Source organism: Procambarus clarkii, chromosome 41, assembly GCF_040958095.1.
Source record: "Procambarus clarkii isolate CNS0578487 chromosome 41, FALCON_Pclarkii_2.0, whole genome shotgun sequence".
NCBI lineage: Eukaryota > Metazoa > Arthropoda > Malacostraca > Decapoda > Cambaridae > Procambarus > Procambarus clarkii.
This window is the reverse complement of record NC_091190.1, coordinates 29402423-29426072: the sequence shown is the minus strand read 5'-3', so window position 1 is coordinate 29426072 and position 23650 is coordinate 29402423. Positions and strand designations below refer to the sequence as shown.

Sequence of the window (23650 nt, the reverse complement as noted above, 5' to 3'; positions counted from 1 at the left end):
ATTCATAGGTAAATATTCTAAATCAGAGGTCCCAGTTTACTTTCTAATACTAAAATGAATTCCTCAGTTTACTCCCTAAGGTAAATGAGCTTACAGTACTCAGCTCAATATAAAATGAGTTAAAAATTGGTATTTTATAGGTGAAATAGGGAGGTCAATTTCAAACTAAGTATTGAAGTTATTCCACCACAGACATGCATTTTCTATAGTTTAAAGTAAGATTCCATTTTATCTGGAAAGGCTTTTTAGTGGAAATAATAATAGGTGGTATAATCCATCTATTCAACTATAAAATGTCTGTCCTATCTGAAATCATTCTCCAAGCTAACTTCACTATGAAATAAAATTCGTGGCTAGAGCAAAAGTAACATCATTGTGAAATAAAAAAAAATCGTAGCAACAGGCCAGCAATGGTCCAACTGGCTGCGTGAGGGCTAACTGCATAAACGGTCGTTATTTAAAAAAGAATGAAGTCAGTTGGAGTTATTTTCTTGAATACAAAAAAGCAGCGCAGCATTTTTATAGTTATAAATGAAAAATTAATAGTATTTGCGGGTATAAATGCACTTTCATATTGAAGAATAGCACCATACATTGTCAATCTTCAAATATAAAATGTCAATATAAGGGATTAGTTACGCTCTTTTGGAATATAAAACGCTGTTGACATTAGTAACGTCAGTTATTTTGTATGTGGTAGGGCCCATGATCCATTAACTTAACATTTATAAAACTTAAATAATAGTGTAATGATTGATTTTGAACATTTTACTATATATATATATATATATATATATATATATATATATATATATATATATATATATATATATATATATATATATATATATATATATATATATATATATATATATATATATATATATACAACTGAAAACTCACACCCCAGAAATGACTCGAACCCATACTGCATACTGCCAGGAGCACTCTGCATCTGGCGTACAGGACACCTTAACCACTCGACCAACACGACCAGACAAAAGATAATGGTAGCCGAGGTTAATTCCCCATCCCCCCGCCGGCACTCTGATGGTAATCTTGGGCATGGTATTTTATCAAATCACCTCATTCTTTGGTCCACACGTGAGGAACACAAATGCAAACAAGCCTGAATGGTCTCCAGGCATATATGCAACTGAAAACTGACACCCCAGAAGTGACTCGAACCCATACTGCCAGGAGCACTCTGCATCTGGCATACAGGCATATTATATTTTTAAATATATTTTAATGATCCTGGTTTGGTTAGCTTCAACAATTATAGTACCCCAAAGTATCTAATACTTATTAGTATAGAGAAGGTGTGATTAGTTTCAATATATATATTATCTTGAGATGATTTTGGGGCTTAGTGTCCCCGCTGCCCGGTCCTCGATCAGGCCTCCACCCCCAGGAAGCAGCCCGTAGCGACTGTCTAACTCCCAGGTACCTATTTACTGCTAGGTAACATCAGGGGCATCAGGGTGAAAGAAACATTTTACCCATTTGTCTCCGCCTCCACCGGGGATCGAACCCGGAATCTCAGGACTACGAATCCGAAGCTCTGTCCACCCAGTTGTCAGGTGCCCTAGAGCAAAGGTGACATCATTGTGAAATGAAAAATTTATATTTTAAATAAAAAAACTACATTTATACCTGGAAATATTATTAATTTTACTTTTATAACTATAAAAATGCTGCACTGCTATTTCGTATTCAAGAAAATAACTCAAACTGACTGCATTTTTTTTTTTAAACGACAGTTTATGTAGTTAGCCCTCACGTTGGACCATTGCTAGCCTTATTATTCTATAAGACCTGTATACCCATTAAAGTTTTTGAGATTTAATAATATAAACAAACTTTGATTATTTTTCATAACAATTTTGATTTCTTTCTCTCTTTCCCACCCCATATTTATTCATCTCTTTCTTTCTCCCCCTCTCTCTCTCTCTCTCTCTCTCTCTCTCTCTCTCTCTCTCTCTCTCTCTCTCTCTCTCTCTCTCTCTCTCTCTCTCTCTCTCTCTCTCTCTCTCTCTCTCTCTCTCTCTCTCTCTCTCTCTCTCTCTCTCTCTCTCTCTCTCTCTCTCTCTCTCTCTCTCTTTTACCCATCCCATATTTCTCTCATATTCTATTTCGCCCTTTTTTTACACAAAACTATAAAATGCAGGTATGCATTCAGTTTCCTGACGCCCAAGCTATTGAACATAGAAAGTTTCTGCTTCCTCGCCTATATTTCTCTAAATGATGTTTTATCTTGCCCGTTTAAACGTTTTTATTTTTTTTACGAAACACAATCAGGGGAGAACTTATCTTTTAAACTAACTTAAAATGTAGGTGAGATCTCAATCTAACCTACACGTGCAGTTACATCTTAAAAAAAAAATATTACCTCTTACCAAACAAACTAGCACAAATACCCAAACAGGCACCCGAAATGCTACGCGCTTTACAAGAAAGAACTCTTGCAAACAAAACACTTTAATAATAAAATAATTAAAATAATAATAATAATAATAAAAATAATAATAATACAAAATTACACTCATAAAAACAAACTTATACATACAAATATACAAACATGCTTTGATGCAAACATGTGCTAAAAAACTTGCAAAAAAGAATAAAACACCAGAAGTCTTGGCCAAATATCTCCAGTTTGTCAAAAACTGTCAGTAGTGACTGAGTAATTATATCCCATCCACTGCAGCCCACTGAATGGGGAGGCTGTATTTAGGATAATAACATATCAAGTGTGGCACTTGCTCGCCACATATGTCAGTTGCTGAATTTTTAGAGAAACTATACTTGAGGTCCGTCTCGAGCCCATTGTTAATGCGACGATGGACGAGTACCTCTGGTAGTTTGTAACATCCGCTGGTTTTGACCAAATGTAAACTGTCACCATAACTATTCGCATACTTTGCGTCATTATATAATGGAATGGGAAAAAAATAGCAGAATTCAGAGATAACACCATCAATGGAGTCCAAGAAATCTGTAAGTACTTCATTAAGAATGACGTACTGCCAGGAATCTTAGCGAATTTCCAACAATTTTCTTACTGTAGGTGAAGCATGCACGGAACTGTACAGCTGCCTCCTAGTTGGACGGGTGTGGAGCGAAACTAGCAACTTGCAATAGATGTAAAAATGCCTTACATAGCGACTGTGACGAGCCTCCTTTTGAATCACTTGTGATTTAAAAGATTATTGATGTGTACATGTATTTGTGTACATGGGTGCACATGCATGTACATGAGTGTGTGTGTGTGTGTGTGTGTGTGTGTGTGTGTGTGTGTGTGTGTGTGGTGTGTGTGTGTGTGTACTCACTTAATAGTGCTTGCGGAGAATGAGCTATGGCTCTTTCGTCCCCCCCTCTCAACTGTCAATCAACTGATGTACAAATTGCTGAGCCTACTGAGCTCTAGCTACATTTGAAACTGTGTATGGAGTCAGCCTCCACCACATCACTGCCTAATGCATTCCATCTGTTAACTACTCTGATACTGAGAAGTTCTTTCTAACGTCCCTGTGGCTCATTTGCGTACTCAGTTTCCACCTGTATCCTCTTGTTCGCGTACCACCCGTGTTAAACAGTTTATCTTTATCTACCCTGTCAATTCCTCTGAGAATTTTGTAGGGAGTGATCATGTCTCCGCTTACTCTTTTGTCTTCTAGTGTCGTGAGATGCATTTCTCGCAGCCTTTCCTCGTAACTCAAGCCTCTTAGTTCTGGGATTAGCCTAGTGGCATATCTCTGAACTTTTTCAAGCTTCGCCTTGTGCTTGACAAGGTACGGGCTCCATGCTGGGGCCGCATACTCCAGGATTGGTCTGACATATGTGGTATACAAGGTTCTGAATGATTCCTTACACAGGCTTCTGAAGGCAGTTCTGATGTTAGCCAGCCTCGCATACGCCGTAGATGTTATTCTTTTGATATGAGCATCAGGAGACAGGATTGGTGTGATATCAACTCCTAGATCCTTCTCTCTGTCCGTTTCATGAAGGACTTCATCTCGCATTCTGTATCCTGTGTCTGGCCTCCTGTTTCCACTGCCTAGTTTCATTACCTTACATTTACTTGGGTTGAACTTTAGTAGCCATTTGTTGGACCATTCACTCATTCTGTCTAGGTTATCTTGTAGTCTCATACAGTCAGGGGCCTCGTAGCCTGGTGGATAGCGCGCAGGACTCGTAATTCTGTGGCGCGGGTTCGATTCCCGCACGAGGCAGAAACAAATGGGTAAAGTTTCTTTCACACTGAATGCCCCTGTTACCTAGCAGTAAATAGGTACCTGGGTGTTAGTCAGCTGTCACGGGCTGCTTCCTGGGGGTGGAGGCCTGGTCAAGGACCGGGCCGCGGGGACACTAAAGCCCCGAAATCAACTCAAGATAACCTCAAGAAGTCTTCCTCCGTCTTAATCCTCCTCATAAATTTTGCATCATCAGCAAACAATGAGAGGAATGATTCTATACCATCTGGAAAATCATTTACATATATAAGAAAGAGTATGGGTCCAAGGACTGAACCCTGCGGTACCCAAGTGGTAACGTCTCGCCAATCTGAGGCCTCACTCCGCACAGTGACTCAGTGTCTTCTGTTACTTAGGTACTCCCTTATCCAATGGAGTACCTTCTCTTTCACTCCTGCATGCACCTCCAGCTTTCGCACTAGTCTCTGGTGTGGTACTGTGTCAAAGGCTTTCAGGCAGTCCAAAAATATGCCGTCTGCCCACCCCTCTCTTTCTTGCCTGATTCTTGTTGCCTGATCGTTGAATTCAATTAATCCTGTGAGGCATGACTTGCCATCCCTGAAACCATGTTGGTGTTGTGACACAAAGTTCCTTCGCTCCAGATGTTCGACTAGCTTTTTTCGCATAACTTTCTGCATAGGGACACTGGCCTGTAGTTCAGTGTCTCCTGTCTACCCCCCTACTTGTATATCGGGACCACGTTTGCGCCTTCCAAATTTCTGGCAGTTCACCTGTTACCAGTGATTTGTTATATACCATGGAGAGTAGCAGGCACAGTGCTTTTGCTCCTTCCTTTAGTATCCATGGTGATATTCCATCCGGGCCTATAGCCTTTGTCACATCCAATTCTAGCAAAAGCTTCCTTACATCTCCACTGGTAATCTCAAATTCCTCTTGTGGTGCCTGGTTAATTATTCCTTCTCTTATCTCTGGAACTTCTCCTTGCTCTAATGTGAAGGCTTCCTGGAGTTTCATATTGAGTTCCTCGCACACTTTTTTGTCATTTGTAGTGAATCTGTCTGCCCCTATTCTCAGTTTCATTACCTGTTCCTTCACTGTTGTCTTTTTCCTGATGTGGCTATGCAGCAGTTTGGGTTGGGTCTGAGCCTTGCTTGCTATGTCGTTTTCATATTGCCCTTCTTCCTTTCTTCTCACCCTGACGTATTCATTCCTGGCTCTCTGGTAACCTTCTCTGCTCTCAAGTGTCCTGTTATTTCTATAGTTTCTCCATGCTCTTTTACTTTGTTGCTTAGCTAGCTTACATCTCTGATTAAACCATGGGTTTCTCATCTGCATTTCAGTTTTTCCCTTTTTGGGCCGTGATAAACTTTTCTGCTGCCTCCTTGCACTTCTTCCATCATGTCTTGTGCCGTCTTTCCCCTTAGCTTTGATTCGCATGTTACATCCGTTAGGAATTTTCTTATCTCCTCGTAATTTCCCATACGGAATGCTAGCCTTTTGCTTTCAGTTCCCTTTCTCGAGTACTTTAGCCCTTCTTCGACCAGATACTCAAACGTTCAGTACACTGTGATCAGTCATTCCTACTGGAATACTGGGGCCTCGAAGTCAATTTCCCTTATGACGGAGTCATTCAGAGTGAAGACTAGGTCGAGTCTCGCTGGTTCATCGTTTCCCCTCATCCTAGTGGGTTCCTTGACATGTTGGCTTAGAAAGTTTCCTGTCTCCACCTCCACTAGTTTGGCTCTTCATGTATCCTCTCCTCCGTGCGGCTCCTTGTTCTCCCAGTCTATTCTTCCATGATTGAATTCCCCTCATGATGAGCAGATGGGATCGATTTCTACAGGCAGCAGAGGCTGCCCTCTTAATTATGTTATTAACTGCCATGTTGTCTCTGTCATCCTCTTGCCTGGGTCTTCTGTCATTTGCTGGAGGGTTATATATCACCCCTACTACTACTCTAGGTCCTCCCAACGTCATGGTGCCTGCTATGTAGTCTCTAAACCCTTCACAGCCTGGGATAACCATCTCCTTGAAACTCCATTCCTTTCTCATGAGTAGAGCCACTCCACCTCATCCCCTTCCCTCCCTCTCTTTCCTTATTACAGTGTAATCCTGGAGGAACACCGCATTTGTTATGATTCTTGAGAGTTTTGTTTCCATGATTCCAATTACATCTCGGATTACTTCTTGTGCTCTTTCCCTAAATTCCCTCACCTTGCTTTTAATCCCATCTATGTTTGTGTACATCACCTTGAAGCTGACTCTTTTCTGTCCATCCCCAGTTTCTGTTGCTTCCACTGAAGTAGGTAAACATGGAGGGTCTGGGATGGGGAGGGGGAAGGGGGGCCCCCTGGGTCGTGAGGGGAGCTAAGAATGAGGGGAACCTGGGTTGTGGGGGTTAGCTGGGAGGATCTGGTTTGGATCCAGATGTGTGTGTGTGTGTGTGTGTACTCACCTAGTTGTGCTTGCGGGGCTTGAGCTCTGGCTCTTTGGTCCCGCCTCTCAACCGTCAATTAACAGGTGTACAGGGGCCTGAGCCTATTGGGCTCTATCATATCTATACTTGAAACTATGTATGGAGTCAGCCTCCACCACATTACTTCCTAATGCATTCCATTTGTCAACCACTCTGACACTAAAAAAGTTCTTTCTAGTATCTCTGTGGCTCATTTGGGCACTCAGTTTCCACCTGTGTCCCCTAGTGCGTGTGCCCCTTGTGTTAAATAGTCTGTCTTTATCAACCCTGTCGATTCCCTTGAGATTCTTGAATGTGTGTGTGTGTGTGTGTGTGTGTGTGTGTGTGTACTCACCTATTTGTACTCACCTAGTTGTGCTTGTGTCTGGTCCTCCTGTTTCCACCGCCTAGTTTCATTACTTTGCATTTACTCAGGTTAAACTTTAGCAGCCATTTGTTGGACCATTCATTCAGTCTGTCTAGGTCGTCCTGTAGCCTCCTACTATCATCCTCTGTTTCATCCCTCATAATTTTTGCATCATCAGCAAACATTGAGAGAAACGAGTCTATACCCTCCAGAGTATAGACCATTTACATTTACATATATCCATTTACATATATATATTACATTACATAAATCCTCCATTTACATATATCAGAAACAGTACAGGTCCAAAGACTGACCCCCACCGCGACTCCACTCGTGACGTCTCGCCAATCCGAGACCTCACCACTTGCAGTGATTCATTGTCTCCTGTTACTTAGGTACTCCCTTATCCACCGGAGTACCTTCCCTTTCACTCCAGCCTGCATCTCCGGCTTTTTCACTAGCCTCTTGTGAGGTACTGTATCAAAGGCTTTCTGGCAATCCAAAAATATTCAGTCTGCCCACCCCTCTCTTTCTTGCCTTATTTTTGCTGCCTGATCGTAGAATTCAATTAGCCTTGTGAGTCAGGACCTGCCATCCCTGAACCCATGTTGATGCTGTGTTACAAATTTCTTTCTCTCCTGATGTTCCACTAGCTTTTTTCGCACAATCTTCTCCATCTGCTTGCATGGTATGCAGGTTAGGGACACTGGCCATTAGTTCAGTGCCTCTTGTCTATCTTCTTTCTTGTATATCAGGACTGCATTTTTTTTTTTTTTGAGATATATACAAGAGTTGTTACATTCTTGTACAGCCACTAGTACGCGTAGCGTTTCGGGCAGGTCCCTGGAATACGATCCTCTGCCGCGAAGAATCGTTGTTACATCCAAGTACACATTTCACTGTTGCGTTAAACAGAGGCTACAGTTAAGGAATTGCGCCCAGTAAATCCTCCCCGGCCAGGATACGAACCCATGACATAGCGCTCGCAGAACGCCAGGCGAGTGTCTTACCACTGCACCACGGAGACTGCATTAGCTGCTTTCCAAATTTCTGGCAGTTCCCCTGTTGCCAGTTATTTGTTATACAATATGGAGAGTGGCAGGCACAGTGCTTTTGCTCCTTCCTTCAGTATCCAAGTGGAAATTCCATCTGGGGACTATAGCCTTTGCCACATCCAACTCTAGTAAACATTTCCTTACTTCCCCGCTGGTAATCTCAAACTCTTCTAGATGTTCTTGGTTAACTATTACCTCTCTTATCTCTGGAATCTCTCCTTGCTCTATGATGGAATTTCTTATTTCTCCTGGAATTTCTTATTCAGTTCCCCACACACTTCCTTGTCGTTTGTAGTGAATCCTTGTAGTGTATGTGTACTCACCTAGTTGTGTTTGCGGGGGTTGAGCTCTGGCTCTTTGGTCCCGCCTCTCTCCCGTGTGTGTGTGTGTGTGTGTGTGTGTGTGTGTGTGTGTGTGTGTACTCACCTAGTTGTACTCACCTAGTTGTGTTTGCGGGGGTTGAGCTCTGGCTCTTTGGTCCCGCCTCTCAACCGTCAATCAACAGGTGTACAGATTCCTGAGCCTATCGGGCTCTGTCATATCTACACTTGAAACTGTGTATGGAGTGAGCCTCCACCACATCACCCCCTAATGCATTCCATTTGTCAACCACTCTGACACTAAAAAAGTTCTTTCTAATATCTCTGTGGCTCATTTGGGCACTCAGTTTCCACCTGTGTCCCCTTGTGCGTGTTCCCCTTGTGTTAAATAGACTGTCTTTATCTACCCTATCAATCCCCTTCAGAATCTTGAATGTGGTGATCATGTCCCCCCTAACTCTTCTGTCTTCCAGCGAAGTGAGGTTTAATTCCCGTAGTCTCTCCTCGTAGCTCATACCTCTCAGCTCGGGTACTAGTCTGGTGGCAAACCTTTGAACCTTTTCCAGTTTAGTCTTATCCTTGACTAGATATGGACTCCATGCTGGGGCTGCATACTCCAGGATTGGCCTGACATATGTGGTATACAAAGTTCTGAATGATTCTTTACACAAGTTTCTGAATGCCGTTCGTATGTTGGCCAGCCTGGCATATGCCGCTGATGTTATCCGCTTGATATGTGCTGCAGGAGACAGGTCTGGCGTGATATCAACCCCCAAGTCTTTTTCCTTCTCTGACTCCTGAAGAATTTCCTCTCCCAGATGATACCTTGTATCTGGCCTCCTGCTCCCTACACCTATCTTCATTACATTACATTTGGTTGGGTTAAACTCTAACAACCATTTGTTCGACCATTCCTTCAGCTTGTCTAGGTCTTCTTGAAGCCTCAAACAGTCCTCTTCTGTTTTAATCCTTCTCATAATTTTAGCATCGTCCGCAAACATTGAGAGAAATGAATCGATACCCTCCGGGAGATCATTTACATATATCAGAAACAAGATAGGACCGAGTACAGAGCCCTGTGGGACTCCACTGGTGACTTCACGCCAATCGGAGGTCTCACCCCTCACCGTAACTCTCTGCTTCCTATTGCTTAGATACTCCCTTATCCACTGGAGCACCTTACCAGCTACACCTGCCTGTCTCTCCAGCTTATGTACCAGCCTCTTATGCGGTACTGTGTCAAAGGCTTTCCGACAATCCAAGAAAATGCAGTCCGCCCAGCCCTCTCTTTCTTGCTTAATCTGTGTCACCTGATCGTAGAATTCTATCAAGCCTGTAAGGCAAGATTTACCCTCCCTGAATCCATGTTGGCGATTTGTCACGAAGTCCCTTCTCTCCAGATGTGTTACCAGGTTTTTTCTCACGATCTTCTCCATCACCTTGCATGGTATACAAGTCAAGGACACTGGCCTGTAGTTCAGTGCCTCTTGTCTGTCGCCCTTTTTGTATATTGGGACCACATTCGCCGTCTTCCATATTTCTGGTAGGTCTCCCGTCTCTAGTGATTTACTATACACTATGGAGAGTGGCAAGCAAAGTGCCTCTGCACACTCTTTCAGTACCCATGGTGAGATCCCATCTGGACCAACCGCCTTTCTAACATCCAGATCCAGCAGGTGTCTCTTGACCTCCTCTCTCGTAATTTCGAACTCCTCCAAGGCCGCCTGGTTTACCTCCCTTTCTCCTAGCACAGTGACCTCACCCTGTTCTATTGTGAAGACCTCCTGGAACCTCTTGTTGAGTTCCTCACACACCTCTCTGTCATTCTCTGTATACCTGTCCTCGCCTGTTCTAAGTTTCAATACCTGTTCTTTCACTGTTGTTTTCCTTCTGATGTGACTGTGGAGTAGCTTTGGTTCGGTCTTGGCTTTGTTTGCTATATCATTTTCAAAATTTTTCTCTGCTTCTCTTCTCACCCTGACGTACTCATTCCTGGTTCTCTGGTATCTCTCCCTACTTTCTGGTGTTCTGTTATTCCGGAAGTTCCTCCACGCCTTTTTGTTCAGTTTCTTCGCTTCCATACATGCCCTATTATACCATGGATTCTTTTGTTGCTTCTCGGATTTTTCCCTTTGGGCCGGGATGAACCTGTTTACTGCCTCCTGACACTTTTGGGTAACATAGTCCATCATACCCTGTACAGACTTGTCTCTGAGGTCTGTGTCCCAAGGTATTTCACTTAGGAAACTTCTCATCTGTTCATAATTCCCCTTTCGGTATGCCAGCCTTTTGATTCCTAGTTCTTTTTGGGGGGAGATAAGTCCTAGCTCTACCAGGTACTCAAAGTTCAATACACTGTGGTCACTCATTCCCAAGGGCGCTTCCATCTTAACTTCCCTTATATCCCATTCATTTAGGGTAAATATCAAATCAAGCATTGCTGGTTCATCTTCTCCTCTCATTCTTGTTGGCTCTTTGGTATGCTGGCTTAGAAAGTTTCTTGTTGCCACGTCCAGCAGCTTAGCTCTCCATGTTTCTGGTCCTCCATGCGGGTCTCTGTTCTTCCAATCTATCTTCCCATGGTTGAAGTCTCCCATAATTAGTAGTCCAGATCCATTCCTGCTAGCAACAGAAGCTGCTCTTTCTATTATGTTAATGGTGGCCATGTTGTTTCTATCATATTCCTGTCTAGGTCTTCTGTCATTTGGTGGTGGATTATATATGACTGCGACTATAATTTTTTTCCCTCCATTTGTTACAGTACCTGCTATGTAGTCACTGAAACCTTCACAGCCCTGAATATCCATCTCCTCAAAATCCCAGCCTTTTCTTACCAGCAGAGCTACACCACCCCCACCTCTTCCTTCCCTCTCTTTCCGCATAACATAATAGTCCTGTGGAAACACTGCATTTGTTATTGTTTTCGTGATCTTTGTTTCTGTGAGGGCTATTATGTCTGGGTTTTCCTCTAGTACCAGTTCTCCAAGCTCATTTGCTTTATTTGTAATTCCATCTATGTTAGTGTACATCGCTTTGAGGCTCACTTTCTTCTGTCCCTTCTCAAATCGCCTCCTTGGTGAGTGTTCTGCTGGTGGGGGAGGCTGTGTGTGTGTGTGTGTGTGTGTGTGATAGCAACAATTGTGTAACTAGCGTCAAGAAATTATCACTTGACTAGCTGAACAAACTATGGGGTTCAATTTCCAAACCAATTCTGTGCCTTTCTTACCTCCCCCCCCCCCTGCCCCACGGGATGGGTATGGGGATGCATAACAAAAAAAGGAAGAAAGTGTTGACCAAACCACACACTAGAAATTAGAAATTCAATTGACGACGACGTTTCGGTCCGTCCTTGATCTTTATGAAGTCGATTGATCAACTTGATAATGGTCCAGGACGGATCATTATCAAGTTGATCAATGGGAATCGAATATTTTCCCAACAATGATCAATGACAGTTGAGAATATAAACCCAACTGTCTTGTTCCTAAGCTGCCTGGATCTATGTTCAATATTATAGCTATATTGGTTGGGAATGTGTTTGTTTTTACACATTAACTCAACCACCCAGGACCTAACCTACTTGGATCTTTGTTCAATATTCCTGGCCATGTTTTGTTTTGGACATGGACTCGGCCACCCCGAACCTAATCTTCGGATTATTATCAGGAAGCCTTTTAGCGTGGTTTACACTTCCCGGTTCTAGCTCTAGTTTTGTTGCAAGTCTATTAATTTTTTCAAACTTTCGTTTTGTGCTCTACAAGGTGAGGATTTCATGCCTGTGCTTCATATCCCAATACGCTGTGGAACATATGCTGCAAACATTTATTTTAAAGAGAGATTATAAATGTTTTTAAATGACATTCTATTATTTGTCAGTCCCCCTGATAAATAATCTAGTCTAGTCACTGTACCATGTGCTTATTTGTACTTCTGGTAATATATATGACATTCAGTCAAGAAGTGTAGTATGTTATCTGACTGCTGTTCAACTTTAAATATAATACCAGGGACTAACAAACCCAAATTGTAACGTTATGACCAAACCAAGTGACCCCTAAGGTGGCGTTGGAGATCCTGCTGGGTGTCACCTTCGACCTGAGGTCACCGCTAAGGATACACTACTAGCTGGCCATCTGGAATAGAAAGGAAAGACTCGAGGCTTCTTCAGAAGTCCCTTGTCATCTCATGAACCCGAAGCTGTGACTAACAACTGTCGTGAGAATATATATAAATAGATGCAAGTAAAGGTGATAAGTCGCCAGTTTGTCATTCTCAGAGGAGAAAAATATATTAAGGAAATTAAACTAAACTAAACTAAATATCCAAACTAAATATTAAGGGATCACAAGAGATACTACTTCCGAACTGAAAATAAGGGTAAACAAATTGGTTGAAACTAATAATACAAAATTCCTGGACTTCATCAGCCAAAAGTTACAGGCTCGAAAATACATCCAGGATATGCCTATTGAACTGTCAAGACCCACAAACCTGGAAACTAACATCAACCGGTCATCAGCCAAATACCCACACTCACCTTCAGGTTTAATAAGTAGCACCTTATGTATTCATAAGGTGTGAGATCTCCGGATGTCTAGTCACAGTTCCCCAACGCGCCCGTGGATGAGAGAAAGTTTTTCTGGATCCAGTTTACATCCCTCTTTACGTTCCAAATTGCATAATTTGGCAAATGTTAGAAGCATGTACCGTGTGGGGTTTAATTTTCTGACTCCCTAAAATAAAGATCTAACTACTAACAGAACAACAAACTTAGCTGTCTACAGTGATAGTTGTTATATCCAGTGGCCACTAGGACACTGTTACTTTTTTATTGGGTAATGGACTGTATGTTCTATCTCATTGTTCCCCTAGGTAGCTCAGTTTCAGGGTGTTCCATCAGCAATGATGCGGCTTTCATTTACCTGTCTGAAAATTACCACTTCTTCACTTGGTTAAAATAAAAATATGTATAATGCGGGTGGCACTGATACGGTTATAAATTATTTTAGCCTATCCTTTAACTCTTGTATCTTGCCACATATGATTTATATTATAAACAAGGAAAATATTGGTTATTTAATTCTTTATTGCTATGAATTTATCTATTGCAAATGTATACTTTAATTTATCTTTAAGCAATTGCAAAATATTAAATATTCATTTCTTAAATGTTGGTTAACCTAGTTAGTATATTTTTAATTAAGCAGCAAGTAATTGACTTACTGAGGTGGACTAACAAGCCCATGGTATAACCGCACCTCCAGTAAATGGGGTTAGTGACGTAAAGATATTTGATCCAATCTTTATTAATACAACACACATCTCCCTTATTTTGTATTATAATATGCAAGTTCAGAGCTCTCAGTCTTATTTTGTTAAGACTTATCCCTCTTATTGGGCCAGAGCATGTTGTGTTTTTCTTTGCCGTTGTTGAAGTGGTGTTATAATGGCATCTGCTGGACTCCGTCGGTTGTTGGCTTCAGCTGTGGTCTAGTAGCACTTTATCTAACAGTTTTATGGCCTGACACACACTTAAGTCACTCTAAACTACACGTCTTAATATTTATGCACATTTATGTGTGGCTTACACCACCATTTAGAGGTCCACGGATATAAAACGGTTGCAATTAGGCAGCTTGTACATCATGGAATGTTGTTGTTGTTGTTGATTTACGGGTGACGACGATTGTGGATTCAGATGCGCCCGGCGTACCCGTTAAGGATTAATCGCAAAGCTCGGAAAGGTGAAACGCCATGCCTAATCACGAAACGAGTGACGCCAATCACTGGAAACTAATATGACCTGCGGGGAAAAAAGCAGACAGGCAGATGATCTGGGAGCCCCAGGAATCCCTCAGGGTGACAAGCACCGGCCCTGCCCTACAGAGGGAACACTGGGCATCAAGATAGAAAACTTGTCCAGGGCTAAAACGCAAAAGTCAACCAGTGCTCTCCCACATGGCAGAAGCCGGCCTCCCCCCACGGCTGAGAGCACACCAAGAGCCCACAAGACCCTCCAATTCCCTGCACCTCCCGGCCAACCCGGCCCCCAGACACCGTCACCCCGTCGGGAGAACCAGCCAGATCGCGTCCAAAAAATCTACCAACAATTCCGTGACCCAAGGCGATATGTGCGCCATCCCTTTTCAACTGGGCCGTTGAAAAGGGATGCCAAACGCCAGTATCAAATTCAAATAACAAAACAAAACGTGATCCGGCGGCTCCCAGGCTCCGCCTGGGAGCCGCCAAAAGAACATCTTGAAGGAGACAAATGTCGGACGTCCAGACGTCCGCTCGGTGTCAATGTTGAACCAGGTATCCATCGTGGAGTGTCGTTGTTGTTGTTGATTTAGGGGCGACGACGATCGTGGGATTGGATGCGCTCCGGCGTACCCGGTAAGGGTTAATCGCAAAGCCCGGAAAGGTGAAACGCCAAGCAAAATCGCGAAATAAGTGACGCCAATCACTAGAAGCTAATATGCCATGTGGCAAAGAAACGCAAACAGGCAGATGATTGGGGAGCCCTAGGAATCCCTCAGGGTAACAAGCACCGGCTCCGCCCCACACAGAGAACACTGGGTGGCAAAACCAAAAATTCGGCCCCGAACTGAAACGCAAAAGTCACAAGTGTCCTCTGGTAGAGCAGAAGCCAGCCGCTCACCACGACTGAGGACACACCAGGAGCCCAGCAAGACCCACCAACCCCCGGCACCTCCAGGCCAAGCTGGCCCCCGGACACCGGACACCGTCACCCCGCCAGGAGAACCACCCAGAACGCATCAAAATAAAAAAAATCTATCAACAATCCCATGACCCAAGGCGATATGTGTGCCAGGCGTCGTACAACCGGACCATTGAATAGGGATGCCAAACTGCAGTAGCAAAGCCAAAACACGAAAACAACGTGATCAGGCAGCTCCCAGACGGAGGAGGTGTCCAGATGTCCGCTCATCGTCAAGGTTGAACCAGGAATCCCATTGTGGAGTGTCCCCATGAGGTGAAGGAGCAATATTTACTAAAGCGACAGCATCTGGACACTAGTGAAATCCACCCAAGGCGAGGTTGGTTACCCTGTCCATTTTTAAAGGTCGATTAAAACAATCGTTAACCAAACGTATCTGGTTAAACAATTATTTATTGAGAATGTGTATTTTATTTTGGAATATCACCATGGCATGCTTATAGCTAATAGATGTAATTACATATCCAGGAGTGGAATCATTACAGTTACCTCCTTGGGATGGTGTTCTCAAAATGGTCGAAATATGCTGACTTGACACTTTCTCTCTGTCTTGGCAGGGCTTGGTTTGTTCTATAAATAGTCATACCTTATATTATAATTTTGGTGGAAATTTTCTTCATACCGCAGGGGGCACCTTTCATGTAATAACAAATAGATGGTACACGTGTAAATTTCCTACTCGGTGTTATATTTACGAATTTTTAAATGGGAACATTTGAGGAGAAAGTCCTCGTTGACGTGGTCCTAAGCCTGATGTTAACTGTATGTGTGTTAATGACATCTCCTAGCGGGTTCCTGACACTGGATTCTTAATTCAGCTTGAGGAAGCCTTAAAGCAATGTTTTGCGTACGATAAAAAAACGGAAGTATGCTGCCTCCTATGGATGCTACAGTCTCGGAAAGTAATTGTGGCTTTTATATTGCAGTTGATAATACGAGAACCAATATAGGAATGTGCGTTAATGTTAAGAGTGAGCGCCCAGAGGCACAAGTTGACACCTGTGTAGACCGTGTTCTCTCTCGCAGCTGCAGTTGGAAGCAGATTAACGAGAAATTCCGTACGAGGTTCTTGTCAACAATGAAGATGCTAACGGATATGTCAAAGAGATCATTAAATTGGTGAACCTCCATACAATCTCTAATGATACCCAAACGCAATAGAATCTTTCATACCTATTTAACTTTTCAATAGACATTGGGAATGGCTTACAAAACAGAAGAAAGACTCAAACAATATATTTGTCAAAAGAGTGACTCCCTACTGATCACTTTTTGTATGGACCAGAAGATTTAGTTCATAATTTAATAAATTAACAGAAAAACGCCAACTTGTTCATGAAGAACTCTCCCGTCACCAGGCATAACATCTTGAAGGAGATAAATATCATCTTTACTTCCACATGTCCTGTTAATGTTTGACAGGTGGACATTCACATGTCCACCTGAGGGATGTCAAACCTAAATATCTGTAATATAAAGACAAGACGAAACACATCTTTTTATTAAAATGGCAATGCATAAGCAACAAGGCTCTATCAAGGAACACTTAGTATCTACATACAACCAGACTATGACCAAAGATATCCTGATCCACAACATATATTGTCGGAAATCCGACACAGATAAAAACATAAGTTACCCCCATAAAGGAAAAAAGAATGGGTGATTCCGTGACGTCATCGATGTCACGTATTTATATTAACTCTAATTTCTTTTAAACAACAGTCTAATGTTAAACTTAATAAAAAAGTGTTCACTAGGTCTGAATATAATTTCCAACAACAAGAAGTACAGCTTGACTCACTTGCTACTGTTAAATAAAATCAGAAGTAGAACCAAAACATTGGCTAGGGCGTCGTCACGTACATATAGCAACTTGTAAACAGTGAGAAGGAGACAAGGGCTAGCAGCCGTGGAGTGAGGACGTTTCCCGACCCTCCGTGGCTGTTGGAGTTGTTTGCTGTTTTGGTCGCCAGGTGGTGTGGGCGTCCCTGCCCTACCAGTTTTGTTGCCTGCCTGGCTGCGTTGACGTGGCAGTTCTGACATGGGGGGCCATCTTCCTCCTGTTCAGCGTGTGAACTCCGTGGGCCTGGAGTTCACTTGTAAGGCTGGTTATCCGACCATCGAGATGGTGATGTGTGACATGCTTCGTGTCCCGGTGGAAGCTGTTTACGGTGTGGAGCTAGTTACGGCCCATCGGGTTGTTATTAAGTTCGTGGGGGAGGACTTCCCCCACGAGGACTTCGGGACTTCCTCCGTCGGTACGGGGGGCGTACGTTGACGTTGCCAGACGATGCCGGATCTGTGGCGATTTAGGACCGCAGTGGTGCCCTAACTTATGTCAGTATCCATGGTACGCCCCTGGAATTCCCTGATGACCTCCTCCGGCGTTACTTCGGGGGTTTTGGTACTGTTGTCAGCGTGCGGGTGAACACGCTCTCCTCGGGGCGGTATGCTGGGAGGCGTACAAACATTCGCACGTTGGGGATGCGCCTGCGGTCGGATATACCTTCTTCTGTCCGGCTTATGGGGTACTACGTCCGGGTGTATTATGCCCGGCAGCCTCGTACCTGTTACCGGTGTGGCCTGTTGGGGCATCAGGCTGTCGGGTGCTCTGAGGCCCCTGCTGCTCCTGACAACTTGTTCCGTGACGAGGATTTCCCGCCGCTCCCTCTGGAGGCAGTCTCCGGTGATGTTGATGAGGTGGTGCGCGTCCCGTTTGCTGCTGCAGCTTCCCCGGCGGCGCCTGCCGTCCCTCCTCCGGTTGTTGCCGTCCTTCCTCCGGTTCTTGAGGTACCGTCGGTTGGTCTGCCTGATCCTGTCATTGTTCCAGCTGCTCCCATGGGCATTCCTGGAGCCCCCTGTGTGACGTCGCTGTCTTCTTCCTCGTCTTCTGATGCTGCGCCTGGCCCTGTGTCCGTGACTCGGGTCCCGGATGTGCTTGGTGCTGGGGTGGCTGCGGAGCCTCCTGCTGTGTGTGGCCCGGTTCCCCCTGTGATAGAGGCTGCTGCCGTCCTGGCGTCGGTTCCTTTGGCTCGTGGTACCCGTGTTTCTGAGTCACTTACCGGCTCGGACGATATCCGGCCGGTGCCCAAACGTTCCCGGCGTTCGTCGTCTTCCTGGGCCGACGTTGGTGACTTCAGTGACTGTGGGGCTTCGGGTGTTGACAGTGTGAATATGGATGCGTCGATGTCTCCGCGGTTCGTGGTGGCGGAGGTACATGTGCCTGCTGGTGCTGGTGCCTGTGTCTCGGACGTGCCTTCGGCTCTTTCTCCGCCGGGGGACTCTCCACAGTGGGGGGTGGTGACTTCCGCTGCCAGGGATGGTGTGGACTCTGGTGCTGGGCGTGGTCTGGTGGTGACGTTACGGAAGGATGCGCGCCGTCCGGGTTCCCTGCTGTCGTCTGGTGGTGTGCCCAGGGCCGCGGATACCCCTGTGGTGCGGGTGCGCGTTGGGGCCCTGGGGGCGTGTTGCCGGCGTCTGTGATGCCACCGGGTCACTGGTCGAAGATTGCCGAGTTACTGCTGTCTGACGGACCGGAGTGCTTTCGTGGGGGGCAAGTTCCCTTCCTGTGGGGGCGAGTGGCGACTTCTCGCCTCATGAGTACTACCATCTGGGTCCCCAGTTTGTAGGTGTTGTTGCCCCGGTTCCGGATGTTATGGCGTCCCTGGTGGATGGACGAGACCCTTGGCAATGGGTGCTCTGGGAGGCGTTCAATGTAAGATTCCCGCGGGCCAAGTTCCCGGGCAAGTATGTGCTCTGATTTCTTGTGTATTTGCTCTGACATGCTGTGTGCCCTTCTGGCTGTTTGTTTGCCCTGTTCTATTATGTGCTTCTGCCTCTCCATTTGTGCGTAGCTTTGCCGTGTGTCATATTAGTTTCTAGTGGTTGGCGCCACTCGTTTCGCGTTTTGGCTTGACATTTCGCCTTTCCTGGCTTTGCGATTCACCCTTTACGGGTACGCCGGGGCGCATCCGATCCCACGATCGTCGTCGCCCCTAACTCAACAACAACAACAACATAAACAGTGAGAAATCACTCCCTGACGAAATTTACGACACAAAAGGTTCTTTCTCCGAGCTTCGACACAGGATCCTCTACGATCCGCCCAACCGAAGATCTCATGAACAAAGGGAAGAACAATTTTCGGTATTTCTATTGCATTTAATACTGGCCATTATTATTGTAGGAAATATTGTTAAGACGTGGGATTAAATCCCCAAACACAGTGAGTTTACTCAGCTCTACACACACATATTTCATGTCATACATGTACTTGTATGTTTAGGGAACCATTATTAATTCTTTACATCCTAAACAGGTAATTGTGAGGAAGTTAGTGAAGCAGATAGCTGGCTCCCAACATAATTATAGGAATAGTTATCTGCTGTACATCAAGCCTTGCAGGCCTCTAGATAGCCGCCATTACGTGACACTCTGAGGCACAGGGCCACACCCAATTATGATGCTACAATTACACAGCCTTAGCAGGCCAACAGTAGCAGCTAAGGCCCTTTTGTGTTTAATTAATACTGTAGACATAGTATTAGTAGTTATTAATTTAATTTGCTGTATTAATAGTAGAGATGACCCCCATATATGGTATGATTTATAATTTATATATCAAAGACTAGGTAAACAATTTGTGGTCCATGAAGGATCCACCTCCAAGTGGTTTAAGCTACAAATTGTCCCCCCAATTGTGTGTGATAAATTCTAGCAGCTGAATCAGATTATATACAGTCCACTACTAACTAACTTTTAATAACTTAATAAATTACTAAATAAGAATTATCATGTGAAGAACATAAGAAACAATGAGATTTCTACTTGGTTCATAAGTCTAATGCATTTATTTTTTTTATTTTGAGTGATATTGAATAACACTTGTCTGAAAGACTGGCCCCACCTCCCCTGCTCCTCCATCCACCCGTCTCTTCTCAGGTACATATTCACGCTGATGGGAGAGCAGGGAGAGATGCTGGCCAAGGAGGCCTACAGGATGATGCTGTTGATGCTGCCGCTCAACCACATGTATGGTTACGCCATGATGATGACCAACCTCTACATCGGCGGCACTACCCTCCTCCTTCCTGGGTTTTCACCTGAAAAGTTCTTTCGTGCGATTGAGAAATATAAGGTAAGGACGGGGATGATATAAACGAAATGACAGATAAATATTACCTGTAATGATATTGAAGTTTTTAGGGTGAGGTTGGTTAACATTAAATTATTTTAAGCAAAACGTTTCATACAGATTTTAAGAATATTTTAAAAATATTTTTCTAAAATAATATTTAGAATATGAAGAAAATTATAATAAAATTACATCTTGTTGTGGTATCTTCTATGTAGGGGTAGTTGAAGCTTTCATGTAAGGCTGTTTTGCATATAGAAAAAAGCTTCAAGGGAGAGGAAGGGCAAGAGAGAGGGAGGGCAAGAGAGAGGAAGGGCAAGAGAGAGGGAGGGCAAGAGAGAGGGAGGGCAAGAGAGTGGGAGGGCAAGAGAGAGGGAGGGCAAGAGAGTGGGAGGGCAAGAGAGAGGGAGGGCAAGAGAGAGGAAGGGCAAGAGAGAGGGAGGGCAAGAGAGAGGGAGGGCAAGAGAGTGGGAGGGCAAGAGAGAGGGAGGGCAAGAGAGTGGGAGGGCAAGAGAGAGGGACGGCAAGAGAGAGGGAGGGCAAGAGAGAGGGAGGGCAAGAGAGTGGGAGGGCAAGAGAGAGGGAGGGCAAGAGAGTGGGAGGGCAAGAGAGAGGGAGGGCAAGAGAGAGGGAGGGCAAGAGAGAGGGAGGGCAAGAGAGTGGGAGGGCAAGAGAGAGGGAGGGCAAGAGAGAGGGAGGGCAAGAGAGAGGGAGGGCAAGAGAGTGGGAGGGCAAGAGAGAGGGAGGGCAAGAGAGTGGGAGGGCAAGAGAGAGGGAGGGCAAGAAAGAGGGAGGGCAAGAGAGAGGGAGGGCAAGAGAGAGGGAGGGCAAGAGAGAGGGAGGGCAAGAGAGAGGGAGGGCAAGAGAGAGGGAGGGCAAGAGAGAGGGAGGGCAAGAGAGAGGGAGGGCAAGAGAGAGGGAGGGCAAGAGAGAGGGAGGGCAAGAGAGAGGGAGGGCAAGAGAGAGGGAGGGCAAGAGAGAGGGAGGGCAAGAGAGAGGGAGGGCAAGAGAGAGGGAGGGCAAGAGAGAGGGAGGGCAAGAGAGAGGGAGAGGACATGTGTTGACAAATGTGGAGATGCTGCACATCATCCCCCAAATTATTGTTCTCGTTATTTTCTGGAACTTGTTTTAGGCCCAGGGATAAATATTTGTCTACCTTGGCCCTAGTTCTACCTGGGACACTGGTTTACCTGGGTCACGGATCTACCTGGGTCACGGGTCTACCTAACCATAGTTTAACCTAGGCAACGTGTCTACCTGGGCCTAGGCTCCATGCTCTACCTGGGCTCCAGGTTCTACCTATGCTCTACCTGGGTCTACCTGGGCAACGGTTCTACCTAGGCCCCAGCTCTACCTAGGCCCCAGCTCTGCCTTGGCCACAGATTTATCAGAGCCCCGAAGCTCTTTCTAAGCCACGGGTCTACCTGGGCCGCGGCTCTACCTGGGCCCCAGCTCTGCCTGGGCCACGGGTCTACCTGGGCCACGGGTCTACCTCGGCCGCGGCTCTACCTGGGCCCCAGATCTGTCTGGGCCACGGCTCTACCTGGGCCACGGCTCTACCTGGGCCCCAGCTCTACCTGGGCCACGGCTCTAAATGGGCCACGGCTCATCTAGGTCATTGCTCTACCTGGGCTCCCTCCCCCCCAGCTCTGCCTGGGCCCCAGCTCTGTCTGGGCCCCAGCTCTGCCTGGGCCCCAGCTCTACCTGGGCCACGGCTCTACCTGGGCCCCAGCTCTACCTGGGCCACGGCTCTACCTGGGCCCCAGCTCTACCTGGGCCCCAGCTCTACCTGGGCCCCAGCTCTACCTGGGCCACGGGTCTACCTGAGCCGCAGCTCTACCTGGGTCCCCCAGCTCTACCTGGGCCACGGGTCTACCTGGGCCACGGCTCATCTAGGTCATTGCTCTACCTGGGCTCCTCCCCCCCCAGCTCTGCCTGGGCCCCAGCTCTGCCTGGGCCCCAGCTCTGCCTGGGCCCCAGCTCTGCCTGGGCCCCAGCTCTGCCTGGGCCCCAGCTCTGTCTGGGCCCCACCTCTGCCTGGGCCCCAGCTCTACCTGGGCCACGGCTCTACCTGGGCCCCAGCTCTACCTGGGCCACGGCTCTACCTGTGCCCCAGCTCTACCTGGGCCCCAGCTCTACCTGGGCCCCAGCTCTACCTGGGCCACGGGTCTACCTGAGCCGCAGCTCTACCTGGGTCCCCCAGCTCTACCTGGGCCACGGGTCTACCTGGGCCACGGCTCATCTAGGTCATTGCTCTACCTGGGCCCCCAGCTCTACCAGGGCCACGGAACTACCTGAGCGAAGGGTCTACCTGGGTCAACGCTTACCTGGTCCACGGCTCTACCTGGGCCACAGGTCTACCTAGCCCAAGGCTCCATGTGGGTCATACCGCGGACCCAGCTCTTCCTGTGCTACCGGACTACCTTAGCCACGGGTCTACCTAGGCCATGGCTCTACCTGGGCCACAGGTCTACCTGGGTCATGGGTCTATGTATACAATGGGTCTTACTGGGCAATGTGTCTACCTAGGCCATTGGTCTACCTGGGCAATGTGTCTACCTAGGCCATTGGTATACCTGGGCAATGTGTCTACATAGGCCATGGGTCTACCTGGGCCATTGGTCTACCTGCATCATGGGTCTTCTTGAGCCATGGGTCTACCAGGTCCTCGGTTCTACCTGGGCCACGGTTCTACCTGGGCTACAGGTCTAGCCGGGAGTAATAGGGATGGCGGCTTAGCTGAAACTAAACATTTTTGGGGTCAGTTTCAGCTAAACCACCAGAGGTTCCAGGGGAAAAAATAATTATTCCTCACTCTGTCACAACCTTTTAAGACCGAAATATTTCAGAGTTTGAGACCGAAATTTAAAAAAAAAACATTTTCAGTGTATATGTTACTAGAAGTTTGTTATAGAAAATAGACATCTTAGCAGTAACTTTTTGTTTTATATTCATTTACTGCTGTTTCACACGTTTAAGACCAAAATTTGACACAGACCATTTTAAGATCATTTTAAGACCGAAGAACATTTTAAGACCAAAAATTAGTCAGAGGCCAGTTTAAGACCAAATTTCTTCAGAGACCAGTTAAGACCGAAATTTCTTCAGGGTTAAGTTTAAGACCGGAAATTAGTCAGAGACCAGTTAAAGACCAAATTTCTTCAGGGTCCCAATCTGAACTATTTTTTTCAAATTTTATCATTTTTTTTCAAATTTCAAATTATGATAAATTTTTTATAGACAAGTTTAAGACCTAATTTTGTTCAGAGTTTTAATCCTGGCCGAGTTTTTAAGAGTTCGTATGGATATAATTAATGAGCAGATGTTTTTAAAAGTTTATCAGATATTAGCTCT

At 45.5% G+C, this 23650-nt stretch overlaps 1 protein-coding gene across 1 annotated transcript in view; it reads left to right on the top strand.

Annotated features, from left to right (window-relative positions):
• Positions 1 to 23650, top strand: part of LOC123761007 (uncharacterized) — a 304005-nt gene that overhangs the window by 240688 nt on the left and 39667 nt on the right. The window contains exon 6 of the mRNA XM_069339269.1: positions 20104 to 20299. Within this exon, the coding sequence (XP_069195370.1) occupies positions 20104 to 20299 (196 nt within the window). The remainder of the gene's footprint in view (positions 1 to 20103; positions 20300 to 23650) is intronic.